This window comes from Equus asinus, chromosome 2 (assembly GCF_041296235.1).
Source record: "Equus asinus isolate D_3611 breed Donkey chromosome 2, EquAss-T2T_v2, whole genome shotgun sequence".
In the NCBI taxonomy this organism is placed as follows: domain Eukaryota; kingdom Metazoa; phylum Chordata; class Mammalia; order Perissodactyla; family Equidae; genus Equus; species Equus asinus.
Window position 1 is genome coordinate 77,105,572 of NC_091791.1, and position 20,201 is coordinate 77,125,772.

Here is a 20,201-nt window from a genome sequence, read left to right on the forward strand (position 1 = left end):
TTTTCTTATAAAGTATAATTCAGTAACTCTTCACATTTGTGTTTAATGCAGTACTTGTGATTATTCAACTTAATTGTGCTTTTTCAAAGTTAGATTCCTACCACACAATGAATAGGTCTATAACTGAATATTTTCAATAGCAATTTTAGTATCATATCAGAAACAAGAGTTTTCATATAATATTTCTACAGGAAGTTTTTTATTCTCAATTTCCAAATTGGTATATTTCCAGTAAACTAAAACCTCTGATATATGATCAAGAATAAATTATTTTGAAAGCTACAACTTATTCAAAATATTCATAAGATGTTCCAACTTATCAAATATCTGCTGCTCAGTGAGATGTCACTTTATTTCTGGGTAAAAGATTTCCCATATTTATTAAGTTTCTCCCCTTCACTATTTCTGATATAAACCGAGTAAGTCAATAAGAAAAGGCTTCTGGACTTTCAGGATACCGACGAGGATTTCTTCTCTGTGTAATTGCTTTGATTAGTGAACTCTCAATTCTGATAAAAGGTTTTCCCACATTTGTAGATTCACAGGATTTCTGCCTTGTATGTGTTTTCTGATGTGCTGTGAGAGATGACCTCGGGTAGAAGGTTTTCCCACATTTATTACATTTGTAGGGTTTCTCCCCTGTGTGAGTTCTCTGATGTACTGTAAGGGATGACTTGTGATAGAAAGTCTTACTGCATTCTTATATTTATGAAGTTTCTCCCCTCTGTGAGTTCTTTGATGTTTAGTGAGAGGTGATTTCTGATAAAATGTTTTCCTGCATTGAATACACTCAAATGGTTTCTCCTCTTTGTGTGTTTTCTGATGTACAGTAAGGGATGACTTCTGGAAAAAACTTCTCCCACATTCATTACATTCATAAGGTTTCTCCCCTGTGTGTATTCTCTGATGTGTTATGAGAGGTGACTTCTGGAAGAAGGTTTTTCCACATTCACTACACTCATTGGTTTTCCCCCTATTTGAGTTCTCTAATGAACACTAAGTTTTGACTTCACAGAGAAGGATTTCCCACATTCATTGCATTCATAGGGTCTTATACCTGTGTGTATCCTTTGATGTACCATGAGGAATGAATTGTAGAGAAAAGTTTTTCCACATTCATTACATTCATAGGGTTTCTCCCTTTTGTGTGTTCTCTGATGTCCTGTGAGGCATGACCTCTATCTAAAGGTTTTTCTACATTCAACGCATTCATAGGGTTTCTGCCCTGTGTGTATCCTCTGATGAACTGTGAGGCCTGACCTATTTGTGAAAGTTTCCCCACAATCAGTACATTCATAAGGTTTCTCCCCTCTGTGTATCTTATTATGTACTTTGAGAGATGACTTGTGGCTGAGGGTTTTTCCACATTCACTACATTCATAGAGTTTTTCTTCTATGCATGTTTGTTGATGTTTAGGAAGAACTGACACAGGCCAAAAAGATTTCCCATACTGACTATTTTCAAAAGTTTTCTTTTCCGTGTGTGTTTGCTGATGTTGAGAGAGATTTGGTTTCTTGAATACTTTCCCTCCCTCATTAAACTCAAAGGTTGTTTGTCCTTTGTGAGTTCTCTCAGTGTTAGTGGAGAGTGGCTTGTTGCCAAAATTATTCCCACACTCATACTATTTCTTCCCTATGACAACTCTATGGTGTTTATTTACAGTTGACTTCTCACCAAGAGACCACTTCCCACAGTCATTAAATTCACAGTGATTCTTCTGTGTGAGAGTTTGATGGACAAGAAGGTTTGAATCATCATAAAAGCTTCTCGCATGTTCATTATATTCACAGGACTTCTCCCATGAGCATGCTCTCTTATGGGTAATGAAGTCTTCCTCCTCACGGAAGGCTTTCCCACATTCATTATATTCAAAATATTGCTTCTGAGTTTGAATATCCTGATGTTGAAATAGGTCCTCATTTTGACTGACAGCTTTCCCATTTCCCATATTTAAAAGGTTTCTCTCTGGCATGAGAATGCTCATACTTTGTACAGAGGAGCAATTTCCTCTGTGCATTAAATTCATCAAGCTTCCTTACAAAGGAATTTCTATTACTTATAATTAATTCTGAAATCTAATTCAAATTCATTACACATGAGTCATATTTATTAGGTACTTTTCTCATTGGAATAGGGTTTGTGTCCACATTAAATATTTTTCCTAATACACTATTTCTCTCCTTAGTCAGTGTTTTATCATTGACAAAATCAACTTTCCACAAATGCTGGTCTTGGTTTTCCTGGTTCTTCTGCATGAGGTCATCAACTTCCCAGAATTCTAGAAATGAGAATAATTTATCAAGCCTTATAAATGTTAATATATTTCATCTGGGAATGTGACATAATGTAAAAATGTCCTAGCATAGCCCAGTCTTATGATCTAAAATAATCCCGAGGGCATACTTCTCCCACTCCCTTAGGATTGGACAAAACAAATAACTGCAGTAGTGGAAAAGAAAAGAGTAATCCGCCAATAAAAACATAGTAATTTGGCACTTTAGAAATGTGACCTTCAAAATCGGATGGAGAAAGTGAACTGAACACAAAATATAACAAACAAGGTACTATTTGAATGAATGCTTGAGGCATGAAGGAGGAAACACAACAAAGCAACGAATAGTACGTAGAGTCAAAAGAAAAATCAGTAGCTAACAGTTTAGAGGGGCAATATCAGAGATAAAATTAGGTTTAGAAGAGGCAAATAAATATCTTTGTCCTTATCTCCTACTGTAGAATCTTCACACTATACATGCTTCCAATCTCCCACCACTCTTTTCTGTTCCTTAAAAGAAAAGTGCATTACCAACATCAAATTAAAATTCTAAAGAGCAATAATTTTCTCTTCAAAAGAAAATTCCTATTGTGTGGACTGTAATTCTCATTCTAGCTCAGATTCACATGTAAATCCAACATCCAAAGAAAGCATGCGTTTAGGCCAAACAAGATGAGGTGCTCAGTTCTATTCTGCTGCTGTATCTTCATTTCCTTCTACTAGAGTTGTTCACTAATGAACCTTCCATAGCCATCAAATTATAAAGTTTTCCTATTTCTATATGCCAATATGCTTATCTCATAAACAGTTTGCCCCTCACATGTCAGTAATCCTTTACTTTGTCTAAATATGTATATATTCTAGCATTTCTGGTTTCTCTTGCGTGAACTTTAAAGATTATAGCTTTCAACCTAGTCTTAGATCTTTATTATTCTTTATACAATCAGTCCTCATTATTCACGGATTCTGTAATTGAAAATTTGCCTAACTTGCTAAAATTTATGTATGACCCCAAAGTCAATACTCACAGTGCCTTCATGATCATTCACAGACACGCAGCACACTGAAAAATCTGAGTCGCCTGACACGCATGTTCCCAGCTGAAGTCAAACAAGGCGATGCTCTGCCTTCTTGTTTCAGTTCTCATACTGTAAACAAGTTCCCTTTTTGCAGTATATTTAGTGCCACATTTTTCATAGTTTTGTGTTTTCTGTTGGAAATTTTACTCTTTAAAATGGGCCCCCAGTGTAGGACTGAACTGCCAACTAGGCTGTGATATGTCTTACAGGGAAAATAGGTTTGTTATACATACTTCATTCAGGCATGAGTTATACTGCTGTCGGTGGTGAGCTCAATGTTAAGGAATCAACAATATATATTAAATAAGGTGTCCTTAAACAGAAACACACATAAAACAAGATTGTGTATTGATCACTTGATGAAAATATTGTGGGCAGAGGCTCACAGGAACCTAACCCTCTATTTCTCCTAGGAATAACAGTTCAGTATTCACCAGTTCAGTGTTTGTGTCAACTTTATGGAACACAACTACTGTGAATAACAAGAATCAACTGTGTCTTTTTATTATGAAGATCAATAAGGAAACAGAGAACTTGAACAATATTATAAACCAAGTAAATCTAATAGACATATACAGAACACTCCAACCAACAATAGTAGAACATATATTCTTTTCAAGTGCACATGGAACATCCTCCAGGATAAACCATGTTAGGCCATAAAACAATTCTCAAAAAGTTTAAAAAGATCAAATAACACAAAGTATCTTCCCCAACCACAATGGAATGAAGCTAGAAAACAAAGAAAGAATGAAAGCTGGAAAATTTACAAACATGTGGAAATTAAACAACACACTTATACAACTGACAGGTGAAAGAAGTCAAAAGGGAAATTTAAAAATACAGTCATACCTCAGAGATATTGCGGGTTTGGTTCTGGACTTCCACAATAAAGTTAATATCGCAATAAAGTGAGTCACAAATGTTTTGGTTTCCAAGTGCATATAAAAGTTTTGTTTACATTATAACATGGCCTATTAAATGTACAATAGCATTATGTATAAGAAACAATGCACATACCTTAATTTAAAAATACTTTATTGATTAAAAATGCTAACCATCATCTGAGCCTTCAAGCAAGTCATAATCCCTTTGCTGGTGGAGGGTCTTGTAAAAAATTCAGTATATGTGAAGCATAACAAAGCGAAGCACAATAAAATGAGGTATGCCTGTACCTAAGACAAATGAAAATGAAAACACAACATACCAAAACTTATGGGAGGCAGCAAAAACAGTAATCAACAGGGAAATTTATAGCTGTAAAGACCTTTATAGCTGTAAAATTTATAGCTGTAAAAATTTTAAAAAGATCTCAAATAAACAAACACCTTAAGCATTTAGAAAAGGAAGAGCAAACTAAACCCAAAGCTGGCAGAAGGAAGGAAATAACAAAAAAATAGAGCAGAGATAAATGAAATTGAGAATAAAAAACAATGGAAAGAATCAATGAAACCAAAGGTGGTTCTTTGAATAGATCAACAAAATTGACAAACCACTAGCTAGACTGACCAAGAAAAAAAGACCCAAATCTCTAAAATCAGAAATGAAAGTGGGGACATTATAAGTAAACACTATGAATAACTGTGTACCAACAAATTACATAACCTAAATAAAATTTTCAAAATTCCTAGAAAGAAACAAACTACTAAACTGACTCAAGAAGAAATAGAAAATAGGAAAAGACCCATTATAAGATATTGAATCAGGGGCCAGCCCAGTGGTGCAGCGGTTAAGTGTGCATGTTCCATTTCAGTGGCCCAGGGTTCACCAGTTTGGATCCTGGGTGCAAACATGGCACCACTTGGTAAGTCATGCTCTGGTAGGTGTCCCACATATAAAGTAGAGGAAGATGGGCATGGATGTTAGCTCAGGGCCAGTCTTCTTCAACAAAAAGAAGAGGATTGGCAGCAGTTAGCTGAGGGCTAATCTTCCTCAAAAACAAAAGATATTGAATCAGTAGGCAAAAAAATCCAACAAACGTTAGCCTAGTACCAGATAACTTCACTGGTAAATTATGCCAAACAAATAAAGAAGAACTAACACATATCCTTCTCAAACTCTTCCAAAAAACCAAAAAGAATACTTCCTAACTCATTATAATAGGTTAGCAATACTCTGACATTAAAGTCACACAAAGACATCACAGGAAAACTACACACCAATACCCCCTATAAATATAGATGCAAAATCCTCAACAAAATACTAACAAACCCAATTCAACAGTAAGATTTATATATCATGACTAAGTGGGATTTCTCTAAGGAATTAAAAAGGTGCTTCAATGTTTACAAAAAATCAATCAATGTAATATGTTGTATTAATAGAATAAGGGTGAAAAAACCCTACGATCATCTTAACTGATACAGAAAAAGTATTTGACAAAGTCCAATGTCCTTTCCTGATAAAAATAATCAACAAACTGGGAAAAGAAGGGAACTTCCTCAACATGGTAAAGAATATCTAGGAAAAATCCACAGTCAACATCATACTTAATGGCAAAAGACTGAAAGCTTTTCTCCTTATCTCGAGAACAAGACAAAACTGTCTGCTCTCACCACTTCTATTAGACATTGGACTGGAAGTTTTAGCCAGGGCAATTTCACAAGAAAAAAATAATAATAAAAGACATTCAGGGGGCCAGCCCCGTGGCCGAGTGGTTAAATTCGCACACTCTGCTTTGGCAGCCCAGGGTTTCACTGGTTCGGATCCTGAGTGCAGACCTGGCACCACTCATCAAGCCATGCTGAGGCAGCATCCCACATGCCACAATTAGAAGGGCCCACAGCTAAAAATAAACAACTATGTACCAGGAAGCTTTGAGGAGAAAAAGGAAAAATAAAATCTTCAAAAAAACAAAGGCATTCAGATAGGAAGGAAAAAGTAAAACTATCTCTATTTGCAGATGACATGATCTTATATATAGAAAATCCTAAAGAATCCAAAATAAACACTATTAGAGCTAATAAATTCAGCTAAGTTGCAGGATACACACAAGATTAACAAACAAAAATCAGTTGTCTTTCTATATACCAGCAACAAACAATCCAAAAGTTAAATTAAGAATTCCATTTACAATAGCATCAAACACGTAAGATACTTAGGAGTAAATTTAACCAAGACGGTGTAAGACTTGTATACTAGAAACTACAAAACATTGTTGAAAAAAATTAAATATCTACATAAATGGAAAGATATCCTGTGTTCCTGGATTGGAAGACTTAATATTGTTAAAATTAAATTGTTAAAAATCCTTCAAAGTGATCTGCAGATTCAATGCCATCCTTATCAAAATGCCAAATGCCTTTTTTGCAGAAATGAACAAGCTGATCCTAAGATTCACATGGAATTGCAATGGACCCAGAAGAAATAAAATAATATTGAAAAATAAGAGGCTGGTGTCAAGATGGCGGCATAGGCAGACTCTGAACTCACCTCCTCCCATGGACACAATAAATTTACAACTACTCTTGAAACAATTTCCCCTGAGAGATCTGAAAACTGGGTTAAAAAACAAAACCACAACAAGGGACAATGCTGACTGAGGTAGAAGAGGCAGAAATTCTTTTCTGGGGAGAAAAAAGCCACCTCCTAGCCACAATGCTTAATGGCCAACCAGGAGCAATCTTAAGGTATGAAGCTTTCCCTGGAGGAGAGAGGCATCTGAGTGGGGGAGTGTTACCACAACAAGCAGCTTTTGGACTCAGCACAACCAAGACAAGTGTCATAATATCCTGCTTTGCTGGCTATTAACAACAACAGGGAATACCCCAAGAAAAACTATCAGACATGGGGCGGGGGGGAGAAGCCTCACTTAAAGGGCCCGTACACAAATTTACCCATTTTGGAAAGCAACCTAAAATCACCAGAAAGAAAGGCGCACAGTCCTTTGGTGAAAAGAAAGTCACCTGATAGGCTCTGGGTGCATCTCAGTGAGAGGTGAGACACACACCCCCAAGGCTGGGACCACCTCCCCAGGGACTGAAACATTGGCAGCAGCCATTGTTGTGACCTAGTACAGGTGCACTGACACAGACACTGCCAGATGCTATTGGAGTTCTTCCCCTGGCCTGTTAGTGCAGGGGTCTGCCCCACTCACTAGAGCATCAATCTAATCCAGCTCAGCCAGGGCAGGCAGCCTGCACTAGGGATTGGCCCCACCCAGCAGCAAGCTCTCGGGCAACTTGTGGGCCAGCATAGGCTGGGTGCCTGGAACCTCTGCAGCCAGAAGAGTGCGTCCACCTCTGTGGGGCAGGGCATGCACAAGGGGCAGGCCTGCACTGATGGGGTGTGTAGACCTCTGGGTAGTGGGGCTTGTCAGCTACAGCAGATTAGTGCTTCTCAAAGAGCCACATAGGAGATTGGCCTCACCTTCCAAAGCCTGAAACAATTGTGTGCTCCCATGCATGGGACCAGTCCCACTGAGCTGCAATCCTGAGAGAGCTGACAAGAGCCTTGCAGGCAGGAGGCCTATAGCAATTTAAGCCCCTGAGCCTAGCAACCAGTCATGCTGGGGGCCTAGTCACTTAATAGAAAAAGTGGAACAGGAATGTGTTATTAGACCTTGCAGTCAACTGTGCTGGGGTTCCCCATGCCCAATAAAACAGCTGAAGAGACCATAGCAGCCACACAAAGCTGAGCATTACAATCAGCCACCCAGGGGGACAGGCTAGCCTCCCCAGGCACCTGCAGCAAGAACCTTGCCATAACAGAAGGACACATGTAGCCCACACAGGGGACACTCCTTGGACATTTGGAACTGGTGACAAGAGGGAAGCCACTGTTGGGCCTCATAAGGCATCTCTTACATAAGGCCACCTCTCCAAGATCAGATGTAGCTGATCTTCCTAACATAGAGATATAAGCACAGAAAAAGAGGCAAGGTGAGGAGACAAAGAAATACATTCCAAGTAAGGGAACAGGACAAAACCACAGAAAAAAAACTAAACGAAACTGAGATAAACAATCTACTTGATAAAGAGTACAAACTAATAGTCATAAGGATGCTTACTGATCTTGGGAGAAAAATGAATGAACTCAGTGAGAACTTCAACAAAAAATTGGAAAATATAAAAAAGAACCAATCATAAATGAAGAATACAATACTGGAAATGAAAAATTTACTGGAGGGACTCAATAGCAGAGTGGATGATACAGAAGAATGGGTCAGTGAGCTGGACAAAAGATTAGAGGAAATCACCCCAGCTGAACAGACAAAGGAAAAATAATTAAAAAGAAGGAGGAGAGTCTAAGGGACTTCTGGGACAACATCAAATGCACTAACATCCATATTATAGGCGTTCCAGAAGGAGAAGAGAGAGACAAAGGGGCAGAGAATCTATTTGAAGAAATAACAGCTGAAAACTTTCCTAACCTAAGGAAGGAAACAGACATCCAGGTACTGGAAACACAGAGAGCAACAAATAAGATCAACCCAAAGAGGCCCACACCAAGACACATTATAATTCAAATGTCAAGAATTAAAGATAAGAGAGAATCCTAAAAGCTGCAAGAGGAAGGCAACAAGTTACATACAAAGGAAACCCCATAAGGCTATCAACTGACTTCTCAGCAGAAATTTCACTGGGTAGAAGGGAGTGGCATGATATATTTAAAGTGCTGAAAGGAAAAAGCCTACAACCAAGAATAATCTACCCAACAAGGTTATCATTCAGAATGGAAGTAGAAAGAGTTTCCCAGACAAGCAAAAGTTAAAGGAGTTTGTCACCAAGAAACCAGCCTTACAAGAAAGGGTAAAGGGACTTATTTAAGTGGGAAAGAGACGACCACAAATAGGAATAAGAAAATTCTCCAAAAAATAAATAAATAAAATAAAATCACTGCTAAAGGCAAATATAGAGTAAAGGTAGCAGATCAACCACTTACAAAGCTAATATGAAGGTCAAAAGACAAAAGTACTAAAACGATCTATTGCCATAATAAGAGGGTGATGGATACACATGCACAAAAAAAGAGATTAGATATGATATCAAAAACATAAAATGTTGGAGGAGACGAGTGAAAGAGTAAACTGAAGAGACCAGAGACCATCAACTTAATATAGATTCCTATATACTTGGGTTGTTATATATGAACCTCATGGTAATCACAAACCAGAAACCTATAATAAATACAGAAAGAATTAAGACAAAGGAACTCAAACATAATACTAAAGAAAGCCATCAAACCACAAAGGGAGTCAGCAAGAGAAGAAAGGAACAGAGAATAACTACTAAAACACCCAGAAAAAAAGTAACAAAATGGCAATAAGCACATTCTTATCAATAGCCACTTTAAATGTCAATGGACTATATGCTCAAATCAAAAGGGATAGGTTAGCCAATTGGATAAAAAAGTAAAACCCAAACATATGCTGCATACAAGAAACACACTTCAGACCTAAAGACACTCAAGAACTGAAAGTGAAAGGATGGAAAAAGATATTCCATGCAAACGGCAAAGAAGAGAAAGGTGGGATAGCAATACTTAGACGAAATAGACTTTAAAACAAAAACTGTAACAAGAGACAAAGAATGGCACTAGATAATGATAAAGACAACAATCCAACAAGAGCATATAATGCTTGTAAATATCTATGAACCCAACAGAAGATCACCTAAATATATAAAGCAATTATTAACAGACGTAAAAGGAGAAATAGACAGTAACACAATAACAGTAGGGTACTTTAACACTCCACTTACACCAATGGATAGATCATCCAAAGAGAAGATCAATAAGGAAACAATGGCCTTAAATGATACATTAGACCAGATGTACCAGATGGACTCAGTAGATACAGACAGAATATTCCATCCAAAACCACAGAATACATAATCTTTTCAAAAGCACATGGAATGTTCTCCAGGATAGATCACATATTAGGCCACAAAACAAGTCTCAATAAATTTAAGAAGACTGAAATAATACCAAGCATCTTTTCTGACCACTAAGATATGAAACTAGAAATCAACTACAGGAAGAAAATTGGAAAAGCAACAAATACATGGAGATTAAACAAAATGCTACTGAACAACGATTAGGTCAATGAAGAAATCAAACAAGAAATCAAAAAGTACCTGGAGAAAAATGAAAATGAAAATATAACATGCCAAAATGTATGGGATACAGCAAAAGCAGTTCTAAGAGGGAAGTCTATAGCAATTCAGGCCTACCTCAACAAACAAAAAAATCTCAAATCAACAATCTAACAGTGCAACTAAAGGAAGCAGAAAAAGAAGAATAAACAAAGCCCAAAGTCAGTAGAAGGAAGGAAATAATAAAAATCAGAGCAGAAATAAATGAAATAGAGACTGACAAAACAATAGAAAAAAATCAATGAAACAAAGAGCTGGTTCTTTGAAAAGATAAACGAAATAGACAAACCTTTAGCTAGACTCACCATGAAAAAAAGAGACGAGGCTCAAATAAATAAAATTGGAAATGAAAGAGGAGAAATTACAATGGACACCTCATAAATACAAAAGATTATAAGAGAATACTATAAAAAGTTATACACCAACAAATTGGATAATCTAGAAGAAATGGATAAATTCTTAGAATCATACAACCTTCCAAAACTGAATCAAGAAGAAATAGAGAATTTTAATAGACCAATCATCAGTAAGGAGATCAAAACAGTAATCAAAAACCTCCCCAAAAATAAAAGTCTAAGGCCAGATAGCATCCCTGATGAATTTTACCAAACATTCAAAGACAATACTGTCTATCCTTCTCAACTCTCCCAAAAAATTGAAGAGGAGGAGAAGCTTCCTAACACATTCTATGAGCCCAATATCACCCTGATACAAAAACCAGACAGGACAACACAAAAAAGGAAAATTGCAGGCCAATATCAGTGACGAACATTGATGCAAAAATCCTCAACAAAATACTAGCAAATCATGGGGCCAGCCTGGTGGTGTAGCAGTTAAGTTCATGCACTCCACTTCAGCGGCCCGGTGTTGACCAGTTCGGATCCTGGGCGCAGACCTACGCACCACTTTACAAGCCATGCTGTAGCAGGCATCCCACATATAAAGTAGAGGAAGATGGGCAAGGATATTAGCTCAGGGCCAATCCTCCTCAGCAAAAAAGAGGAGAATTGGTGGTGGATGTTAGCCCAAGGCTAATCTTCCTCAAATAAAAGAAACTAGCAAATCGAATACAACAATACATTAAAAAGATCATACAACATGATCAAGTGGGATTTATTCCAGGGATGCAGGGATGGTTCAACATCCACAAGTCAATTAACACGATGCACAACATTAACAAAATGAAGAATAAAAATCACATGATCATCTCAATAGATGCAGAGAAAGCATTTGACAAGATACAGCATCCATTTATGATAAAACTCTGAAAAAAATTGGTATAGAAGGAAAATACCTCAACATAATAAAGGCTATTTATGACAAACCCACAGCTAATATCATTCTCAATGGAGAAAACTGAAAGCTATCCCACTAAGAATAGGAACAAAACCAGGATGCCCACTTTCACCACTCTTATTTGACATAGTACTGGAAGTCTTAGCCAGAGCAATCAGTCAAGAAAAAGAAATAAAAGGGTTCCAAATTGGAAAGGAAGAAGTGAAACTGTCACTATTTTCAGATGACATGATTTTATACACAGAAAACCCTAAAGAATCCACTGAAAAACTCTTATAAAAAATAAATGAATATGGTAATGTTGAGGGATACAAATTCAACATACAAAAATCAGTTGTGTTTGCATACAATTAACAATGAAATAACAGAAAGAGAAACTAAGAATACAATCCCATTTACAATTGCAACAAAAAGAATAAAATACCTAGGAATAAACTTAACCAAAGAGGTGAAAGCGCTGTACAATGAAAACTATAAAACACTGTAGAAAGAAATTGAAGACGCAAAGAAATGGAAAGATACTCTGTGCTCTTGAATTGGAAGAATTAACATAGTTAAAGCATCCATAAGTCCTAAAGAAATCTACAGATTCAATGCAATCCTTATCAAAGTTCCAAGGACATTTTTCACAGAAATAGAACAAAGAATTCTAAAATTTGTATGGAATAACAAAAGACCCCAAATAGCCAAAGGAATCCTGAGAAAAAGTAACAAAGCTGGAGGTATCACACATCCCGATTTCAAAATATACCACAAAGCTATAGTAATGAAAACAGCAAGGTACTGGCAGAAAAACAAGACACACAGATCCATAGAACAGAATCGAGAGTCCAGAAATAAACCCACACATCTATGAACAGCTAATTTTCAACAAGGGAGCCAAGAACATAAAATGGAGAAAGGGAAGTCTCTTCAATAAATGGTGTTGGGAAAACTGGACAGCCACGTGCCAAAGAATGAAAGTACATCATTATCTTACACCATACACAAAAATTAACTCAAAATGGATTAAAATCTTGAATGTAAGACCTGAAACCATGAAATTTCTAGAAGGAAACACAGGCAGTACACTCTTCAACATTGCTCTTAGCAGCATATTTTCAAGTACCTTGTCTGACTGGGTAAGGGAAACAATAGAAAAAATAAACAAATAGGACTACATCAAACTGAAAAACTTCTGCACAGTAAAGGAAACCATCAACAAAATGAAAAGACAACATAACAATTGGGAGAAGATATTTGCAAACCATATATCTGATACAGGGTTAATATCCAAAATATATAAAGAACTCATATATTTCAACAACAAAAATACTAACAATCCAATTAAAAAAATAGGCAAAAGATCTCAACAGATGTTTCTCCAATGAAGATATACAGAGACAGATGAAAAGATGTTCAGCACCACTAACTATCGGGGAAATGCAAATCAAAACTACAATGAGATATCACCTCATGCCAGTAAGAATGGCTATAATTAACAAGACAGGAAATAAGTGTTGGAGAGGATGTGGAGAGAAGGCAACTCTCATACACTGCTAGTGGGAGTGCAAACTGGTACAGCCACTATGGAAAACAGTATGGAGATTCCTCAAAAAATTAATAATAGAACTACCATATGATCCAGCTATTCCACTGCTGGGTATTTACACAAAGAACATGAAAATATGAATGCATAAAGATATATGGACTCCTATGTTCACTGCAGTATTATTCACAATAGCCAAGACTTGGAAGCAACCTAGGTGCCCATCAAGGTACAAATGGATAAAGAAGATGTGGTGTATATACACAGAGGAATACTATTCAACCATAAAAAAAGATGAAATCTGGTCATTTGTGACAACATGGATGGACCGTGAGTGTTTTATGCTAAGCAAATTAAGTCAGAGGGAGAAAGTCAAATAATGTACAATCTCACTCATAAATAAAAAATAAAAATAACAACAAACAAACACATAGACACAGACATTGGATTGGTGGCTACCAGAGAGGAAGTGGGGAGGGAGGAGGGCAAAAGAGGTGATTAGGCACATGCCTATGGTGATGGATGGTAATTAGTCTTTGGGTGGTGAACATGATGTAATCTACACAGAAATTGAAATATAATGATGTACACCTGAAAATTTATATAGTTGTAAGCCAATGTTACTGCAATAAAAAAAACAAATAAATAAAAAATAAGAACAAAGTTGGAGTACTCATACTTCTCAATTGCAAAACTTACCATAAAGCTACATTAATTAAAACAGCATTGTACTGGTATAAGGATAGATATATAGATCAATGGAATAGAGCATTACAATAAATTTTAACATCTAGGAGACAAGAAATAAGCCCACACATCCATGGTCAATCAATCTTCAAAAATGGTGCCAAGATCATTCAATGGGGAAAGAACAATCTCTTCAACAAATGGTAGTGGGATAACTGGATATCCACACACAAAAGAATGAAGCTAGATCTCTCCCTTATATCAAATACAAAAATTAACTCAAAATGTATCAAAGATCTAGATATAAAAGTTAAAATCATAAAACTCTTAGAAGAAAACATACGTGTAAATCTTTAAGACCTTGGACTTAGCAATGGATCCTTAAATTTACACCAAAAGCAAAAGCAACAAGAGAAAACAGCTAAGTTGGATTTCATAAAAATTAAAAGCTTTTATGCATCAAAAGACACTATCTGAAAAGTGAAAACATAATGCAAAAAATGGGAAAAATATTTACAAATAATATATCTGATAGTCTAGTATTCAGAATATACAAAGAGGACTTACAACTCAATAACAAAAAGACAAATAACCCAATTGAAAAATAGGCAAAGGACTTGATTAGACACTTCCCCAAACAAGATATACTAATGCCAATAAGCACATAAAAGATACTAAACATCATTAGTCATTAAGGAAATGCACACCAAAACCATAATGTGATATAACTTCACACCCACTAGAATGGCTATGCAGTTGGCTCTTCTTATCCACAGGTTTTGCCATCCATGTCTTCAACCAAGTGCAGATTGGTGCAATTCATGGTTGGTTGAATCCGCAGATGCGAAACCTGCGGACACAGAGTCCAACTGTATTCATTACACTACCTATTTTATATAAGGAACTTGAGCATCCGCAAATATTGGTATCCATGGTGGTTCCTGGAACCAATCCTCCAGATATACCATGAGACAACTGTAATGAAAAAACAGAAAATTACAAGTGCTGCGAGGATGTGTCGAAAGTGGAACCCTCATACATTAGAAGAAGGAATGTAAAATGGTGTAGCCACTACAGAAAACAGTTTGGTACTTGTTCCTCTAACAAGTAAACATAAAATTTCCATATTACCCAGTAAGTCCACTCCTAAATATATATGTAAGAGAACGGAAGACAGGTGTTCAACCAAAAACTTGTACATTGATATTCATAGCAGCAGCATTATTGATAACAGCCAAAAAGTGGAAACAACCCAAATGTCTATTAACTTTTGAATGGATAAACAAAATGTGGTATATTCATACAATTGAATGTTATTAAGCCATAAAAAGGAAGTACTGATAGAAGCTACAGCATGAATAAAACTTGAAAACATTACTCTAAGTGAAAGAAACCAGACATAAAAGGACCACATATTGTATGATTCTCTGTATGTGAAATGTCCAGCACAAGCAAACCCATAGAGAGAACAAGGATTACTTAATGAGTATGGGGTTTCTTTTGGGGTGATGAAAATATTCCAGAGTTACATAGTAGTGATGATTAAACAACACTTTGAACGTACTAGAAGTCATTCAATGATACACTTTAAAATGGTTAAAACTGTAAAAATGTTATGTTATATGAATTTTGCTTCAATAAAAAAAAATTTAGTCTTAATTGCAGATGCATTACAATAAATTTTAACATCTAGGAGACCTAGTTCCCCTTCCTGTTTCTTTTTCTTATTCTTGTTATTCCATACCTAATTTTAGAATTATGAGATTAAGTGCTAAAAACAACAACCAACCAAGTCAAATCTCAAAAAAATAAACTAAAATGGTGGGGACTTGGATTGGAATGCATTGAATCTACAGGTAACTTTAAGGAGGGCTTGACAACTTGCTATTATTGAATGTTCCCTATCTCCATATTTAGATTTCCTTTAACGTCTTTCAATACATTTTTCTTATCTTCCGCATTAAAGGTCTTGCTATTGTAAATGGTTTAAATTCTTTCAATTATATTTTCTAAAGATTATTACCACTCAGAAACGTAATAGATTGTATACAATGATCTTATATTCATCCACCTTGCTATATACTCGCATTATTTTTAATCATTTGTCAGCAGAATCCTTTTTTCAATAGGACAACCATAGCATCTGTAAATACGTTTGGTTTTCCAATGTTTGTAACTTTTATTAATTTCACGTTTTGTCTGATTATTATGGTTAGGGTCCTTAGAACAATATTAAATACAATGATGAGAGTGGAAATCTGATTTTCCTCCAGTTTGAAGGGGAATGATACCCGACACAGGTTCCTGTCCGTTCCCTTTGAAGCCTGAAGAAGTTTCCTTCTATCATATCAAAAATGGGTGTTGATTTTTATCAGTTATATTCTTCATCTATTAAGACGACATGGATTTACTTTTTATTAATGATAGTTTGTTTAGGATTCCTAATTTTGGAATTATCCATTCTTGCTTTTATCTTGTAAGATTTTTGTGTTGCTGTTATACCAGTTTCATAGTAAATTCTTGGGAGTGCTTCTTCTCTTATTCTAATCTCTGAAAGTAATTGTAGGATATTAAAATGATCTGATTCTTTAAAATTGCTTAGAACCTGCCTAAAAAACAATCTTGTAATTTGTATTCTTTCTGGAAAGATTTTAAGAACTGACTCAATTCCTATAATGGTTTTGAAATTATTAGGGCTTCGTATTGCTTTTTTTCTGTTTTGGCAAATTCTAGTTTTCTAGGAATTTTTCTACTCTAAATTTTTCAAATTTATTAGCATGAAGTTGTTCATAATAGTCTCATATAAACTTTTAAATATCTACTGACGCTGTAGTTATGTTGTGTGTGTTGTGTAGTTGTGTAGGAGAGTAAAACATTTGCTAAAATAATACACCATATTGTACTTTCCTCCAAAATAAAAACACAGACTCTGTAACAACAGAATCATAATATTGTCCACAGGTCTATTTCCAGCTGATAGACATAACTAGCATATAAATTAATAAATAATTTAATGTTTGATGAATGGATAAATGGTACACAACTAAAATGATACACAATTAAAAGAATATGGAGGGAATAAATTTTAAAAAGATCTAAAATTAGATAGGCAAGAATTGGATTTTTGTAAGCACTAAAAATGGTAAACCTGCTTAAAAAAATTCAAGCAAAAAACCAAAAACATTCAGCTATGAGATCATTACCTGCAAGTATGTATACTCTCAGCCAACTTAAGAAGTGGTGTCTCTAAAAAACAAATTCCTAAAAGAAAATCTCAAAAGGGCCAACCCCTGAAGTGACTGGATTCCAACGTCTCTTGCCTTGTGGCTGTTTAGGTACTCACTTCACTCACCAGGGGGACTTTGGCTTGAGGACTCATCTTCTAATACCCATGGCTCCTCTCCTTGCTCCAACTTGAAGACCACCTCTGGCTTGGTAATGTAATATCCTGTAAACAGGAAATGACACAGGACATGGGCCAGGCTCATGGGTTTCAGGGCCTCTAAAGGAGAAAGGTAGGAAGCTGTACAACAGGGGCTGGCCCTGTGGCCGAGTGGTTAAGTTCACGTGATCCGCTTTGGTGGCCCGGGGTTTCACCAGTTGGGATCCTGGGCGCAGACCCAGCACGGCTCATCAAGCCATGCTGAGACAGCATCCCACAAAGCAGAATCAGAAGGACCTACAACTAGAATATACAACTGTGTACTGGGGAGCTTTGGAAAGAGGAAGGAAAAACAAGAAGATTGACAACAGATGTTAGCTCGGGTGCCAATCTTAAAAAAAAAAAAACTGTAAACAAAAGCACCATTTAAACTTTTCACTGGGAAGAGGGGGAAAATTGTTTTCTCTAGCAACCAAAAGGGATCAATCACCTTATACCTAGAGCCCAGGGGTCACCTTTGAACCCTACATTTCAACTCTAAAAATCATTAAACTCTAAAAAGGATCATGTAATCAGCAATTTAAAAAAAATGCTATTTGGAATTATATAAAACACAAACCCTACCCACCGAGACGAGGTGGCTGTAGTTCTCCAGCATCACGTCCCTGTACAAGGTCCTCTGAGCAGGGTCCAGGTGCTGCCACTCCTCCTGGGTGAAGGCCACAGTCACATCCTTGAATGACACAGACCCCTGTAATAGCACATTTGTGTTCAATTTACAGTCCAGAACTAGACAGCATGCAGTATGTTTGGGATCTAACACCTTGTCGTGTTCACTGTTGATAGATGAAGAGAAAATATCACACAGCACATCTACTCTATACTTTATTTGGCATTACATGTTGTGGGAAAACAAAAAATCACAGAAGTACCCTAACCACATATTAATTTCTTGATTCATGAAAAATCAAACTGAGGTTCCCCACTGTGCCTGGAACTGTCTCACATTCTGGGGATATAAAAGTGAATTTTTAAAAATCCTGCTTTCAGGGAGCTCATCATGATTCAGGGACATATTCAAAAAATGTATACCTGCAATAAAGTGTTACAGAACAAATGCTAGAATTATCTAGAAGATAGTGGTTGCACAGGAAGAGAGGTATTAAGTTCTATTTGTAAATGAGATTGGGATACCTTAGCGAAGTAAAACTTTGAGTCCTTACAAATCAATCATGTGTTCTTATGGTTATGGGTCCAACAAAGCAAAGGCCTGGAGGCATTGAAAACTCTATGCAAGTTAATGCAACTACAAATAGCATAGTTTGTTGGTGGAAGGATTTGAGCAGTATTAAAATAAAGATCCATAAGCAAAATCAGGAGCAAGATTATAAGTAATTTGGTACTAATTCCTGTTGCCCAGAGGTCCTCAAAATATTTTATCATAAGTTACATACATGTACTAGGAAATTTCCTTTTTTTTAATACAAATATATGTAAATAGATATGCTAGTATTTTCTTCTGATATGCTGATTTTCCCTAAGTGCTCCCTAAGGTATATACCTCCATTCCACTTCTGGATCACAACTGTGGATAACGAGGAGCTAGTGGAAAGGTAAACTAAGCACTGTACTTCTACATCCAGACTTGCATTTCAGAAGCAATGATTTAAACAAGAGTGGAGAATGGCTTAAGAGGAAACAGAGGGCAAAGACCAGAGGGAGAGAAGAACCTATACTCAGGTGGTAAGAGTGGGCAGGAGTTGGCAAACTATGACTCATAAGCCAAAAATGTCCAGCCCCATTTTTCACAGCCTGCAAACTAAGAATAGGTTTTACATTTTTAAACGGTTGGGGGGAAAAAGCAAAGGAACATTTTGTGACACATGAAAATTATATACAATTCCAATTTCAGTGCGCATAAAATTTTATTAGAATACAACCATGCTGATTTGATTATGTATTGTCTACAGCTACTTTCACACCACAGAAACAGGCAGCGTTGAGTACTTGCAAGAGACTGTATGTGGCACTCTCACTGCTGTGCATTGCTGCTTGGCACACTACACATCACAGGGATGCACTTATAACTTCATGGCATTTTGAGTGCCTGGCCGCCATATTAAGTCATTTTATTTTACTTTTATTATTACCAGTGTACATTGTGTCAAAACAAGAAAAGAGGACTTTGTTTTTTTGTTTGTTTTTAAAACATTAAAATATTTTATTTATTAAAGATTCAGAAGACCTTTATGTTCTCTCTTATCTTAAAAATATTGTTGAGACCGGGGCTGGCCCCGTGGCCGAGTGGTTGGGTTCGCGTGCTCCACTGCAGGCGGCCCAGTGTTTCGTTGGTTCAAATCCTGGGTGCGGACATGGCTCTGCTCATCAGACCACGCTGAGGCAGCGTCCCACATGCCACAACTAGAAGGACCCACAACGAAGAATATACAACAATGTACCAGGGGGCTTTGGGGAGAAAAAGGAAAAAAATAAAATCTTAAAAAAATATATATTGTTGAGACCAACCAACTTATTTAATATACTTTATTTTTTTTAATCTGGCTTTAACGTTTTGTGAGATAGGAATTCAAAGGCCTAGATCAAAATTCGGTTTCTTTTCTTCTTTTTTTTTAAATATATTTTGTGACTATTTCCCAGTTTCTCAATTGTATTTCTTTCTTTTTTCATTGCAATGAAAAGTGGACTTTGAATGTCACATTTTTAAGGAACAGTAGAGTATGTAGTATTTTCTTGTCAAATTAGATGGCAAAGCATTGTGTTTATTATGGAATGATGTCATAGCTGTGCTAAAAAGAATACCATATAGGTTGACATTACCAGAGTAAGCATTCAACAACTGTA

General features: G+C 36.3%; 1 protein-coding gene across 1 annotated transcript in view; it reads right to left on the bottom strand.

Moving 5' to 3' along the window:
- Positions 1-334: 334 nt before the first annotated feature.
- The window catches only part of ZNF487 (zinc finger protein 487), a 122,269-nt gene continuing 102,402 nt past the window's right edge, over positions 335-20,201 (bottom strand). The window contains 5 exon segments of the mRNA XM_070519415.1: positions 335-1,947; positions 1,949-2,326; positions 14,863-14,932; positions 17,310-17,405; positions 17,964-18,090. Of these exon segments, the coding sequence (XP_070375516.1) occupies positions 1,623-1,947; positions 1,949-2,326; positions 14,863-14,932; positions 17,310-17,405; positions 17,964-18,090 (996 nt within the window). The 3' untranslated portion in view covers positions 335-1,622.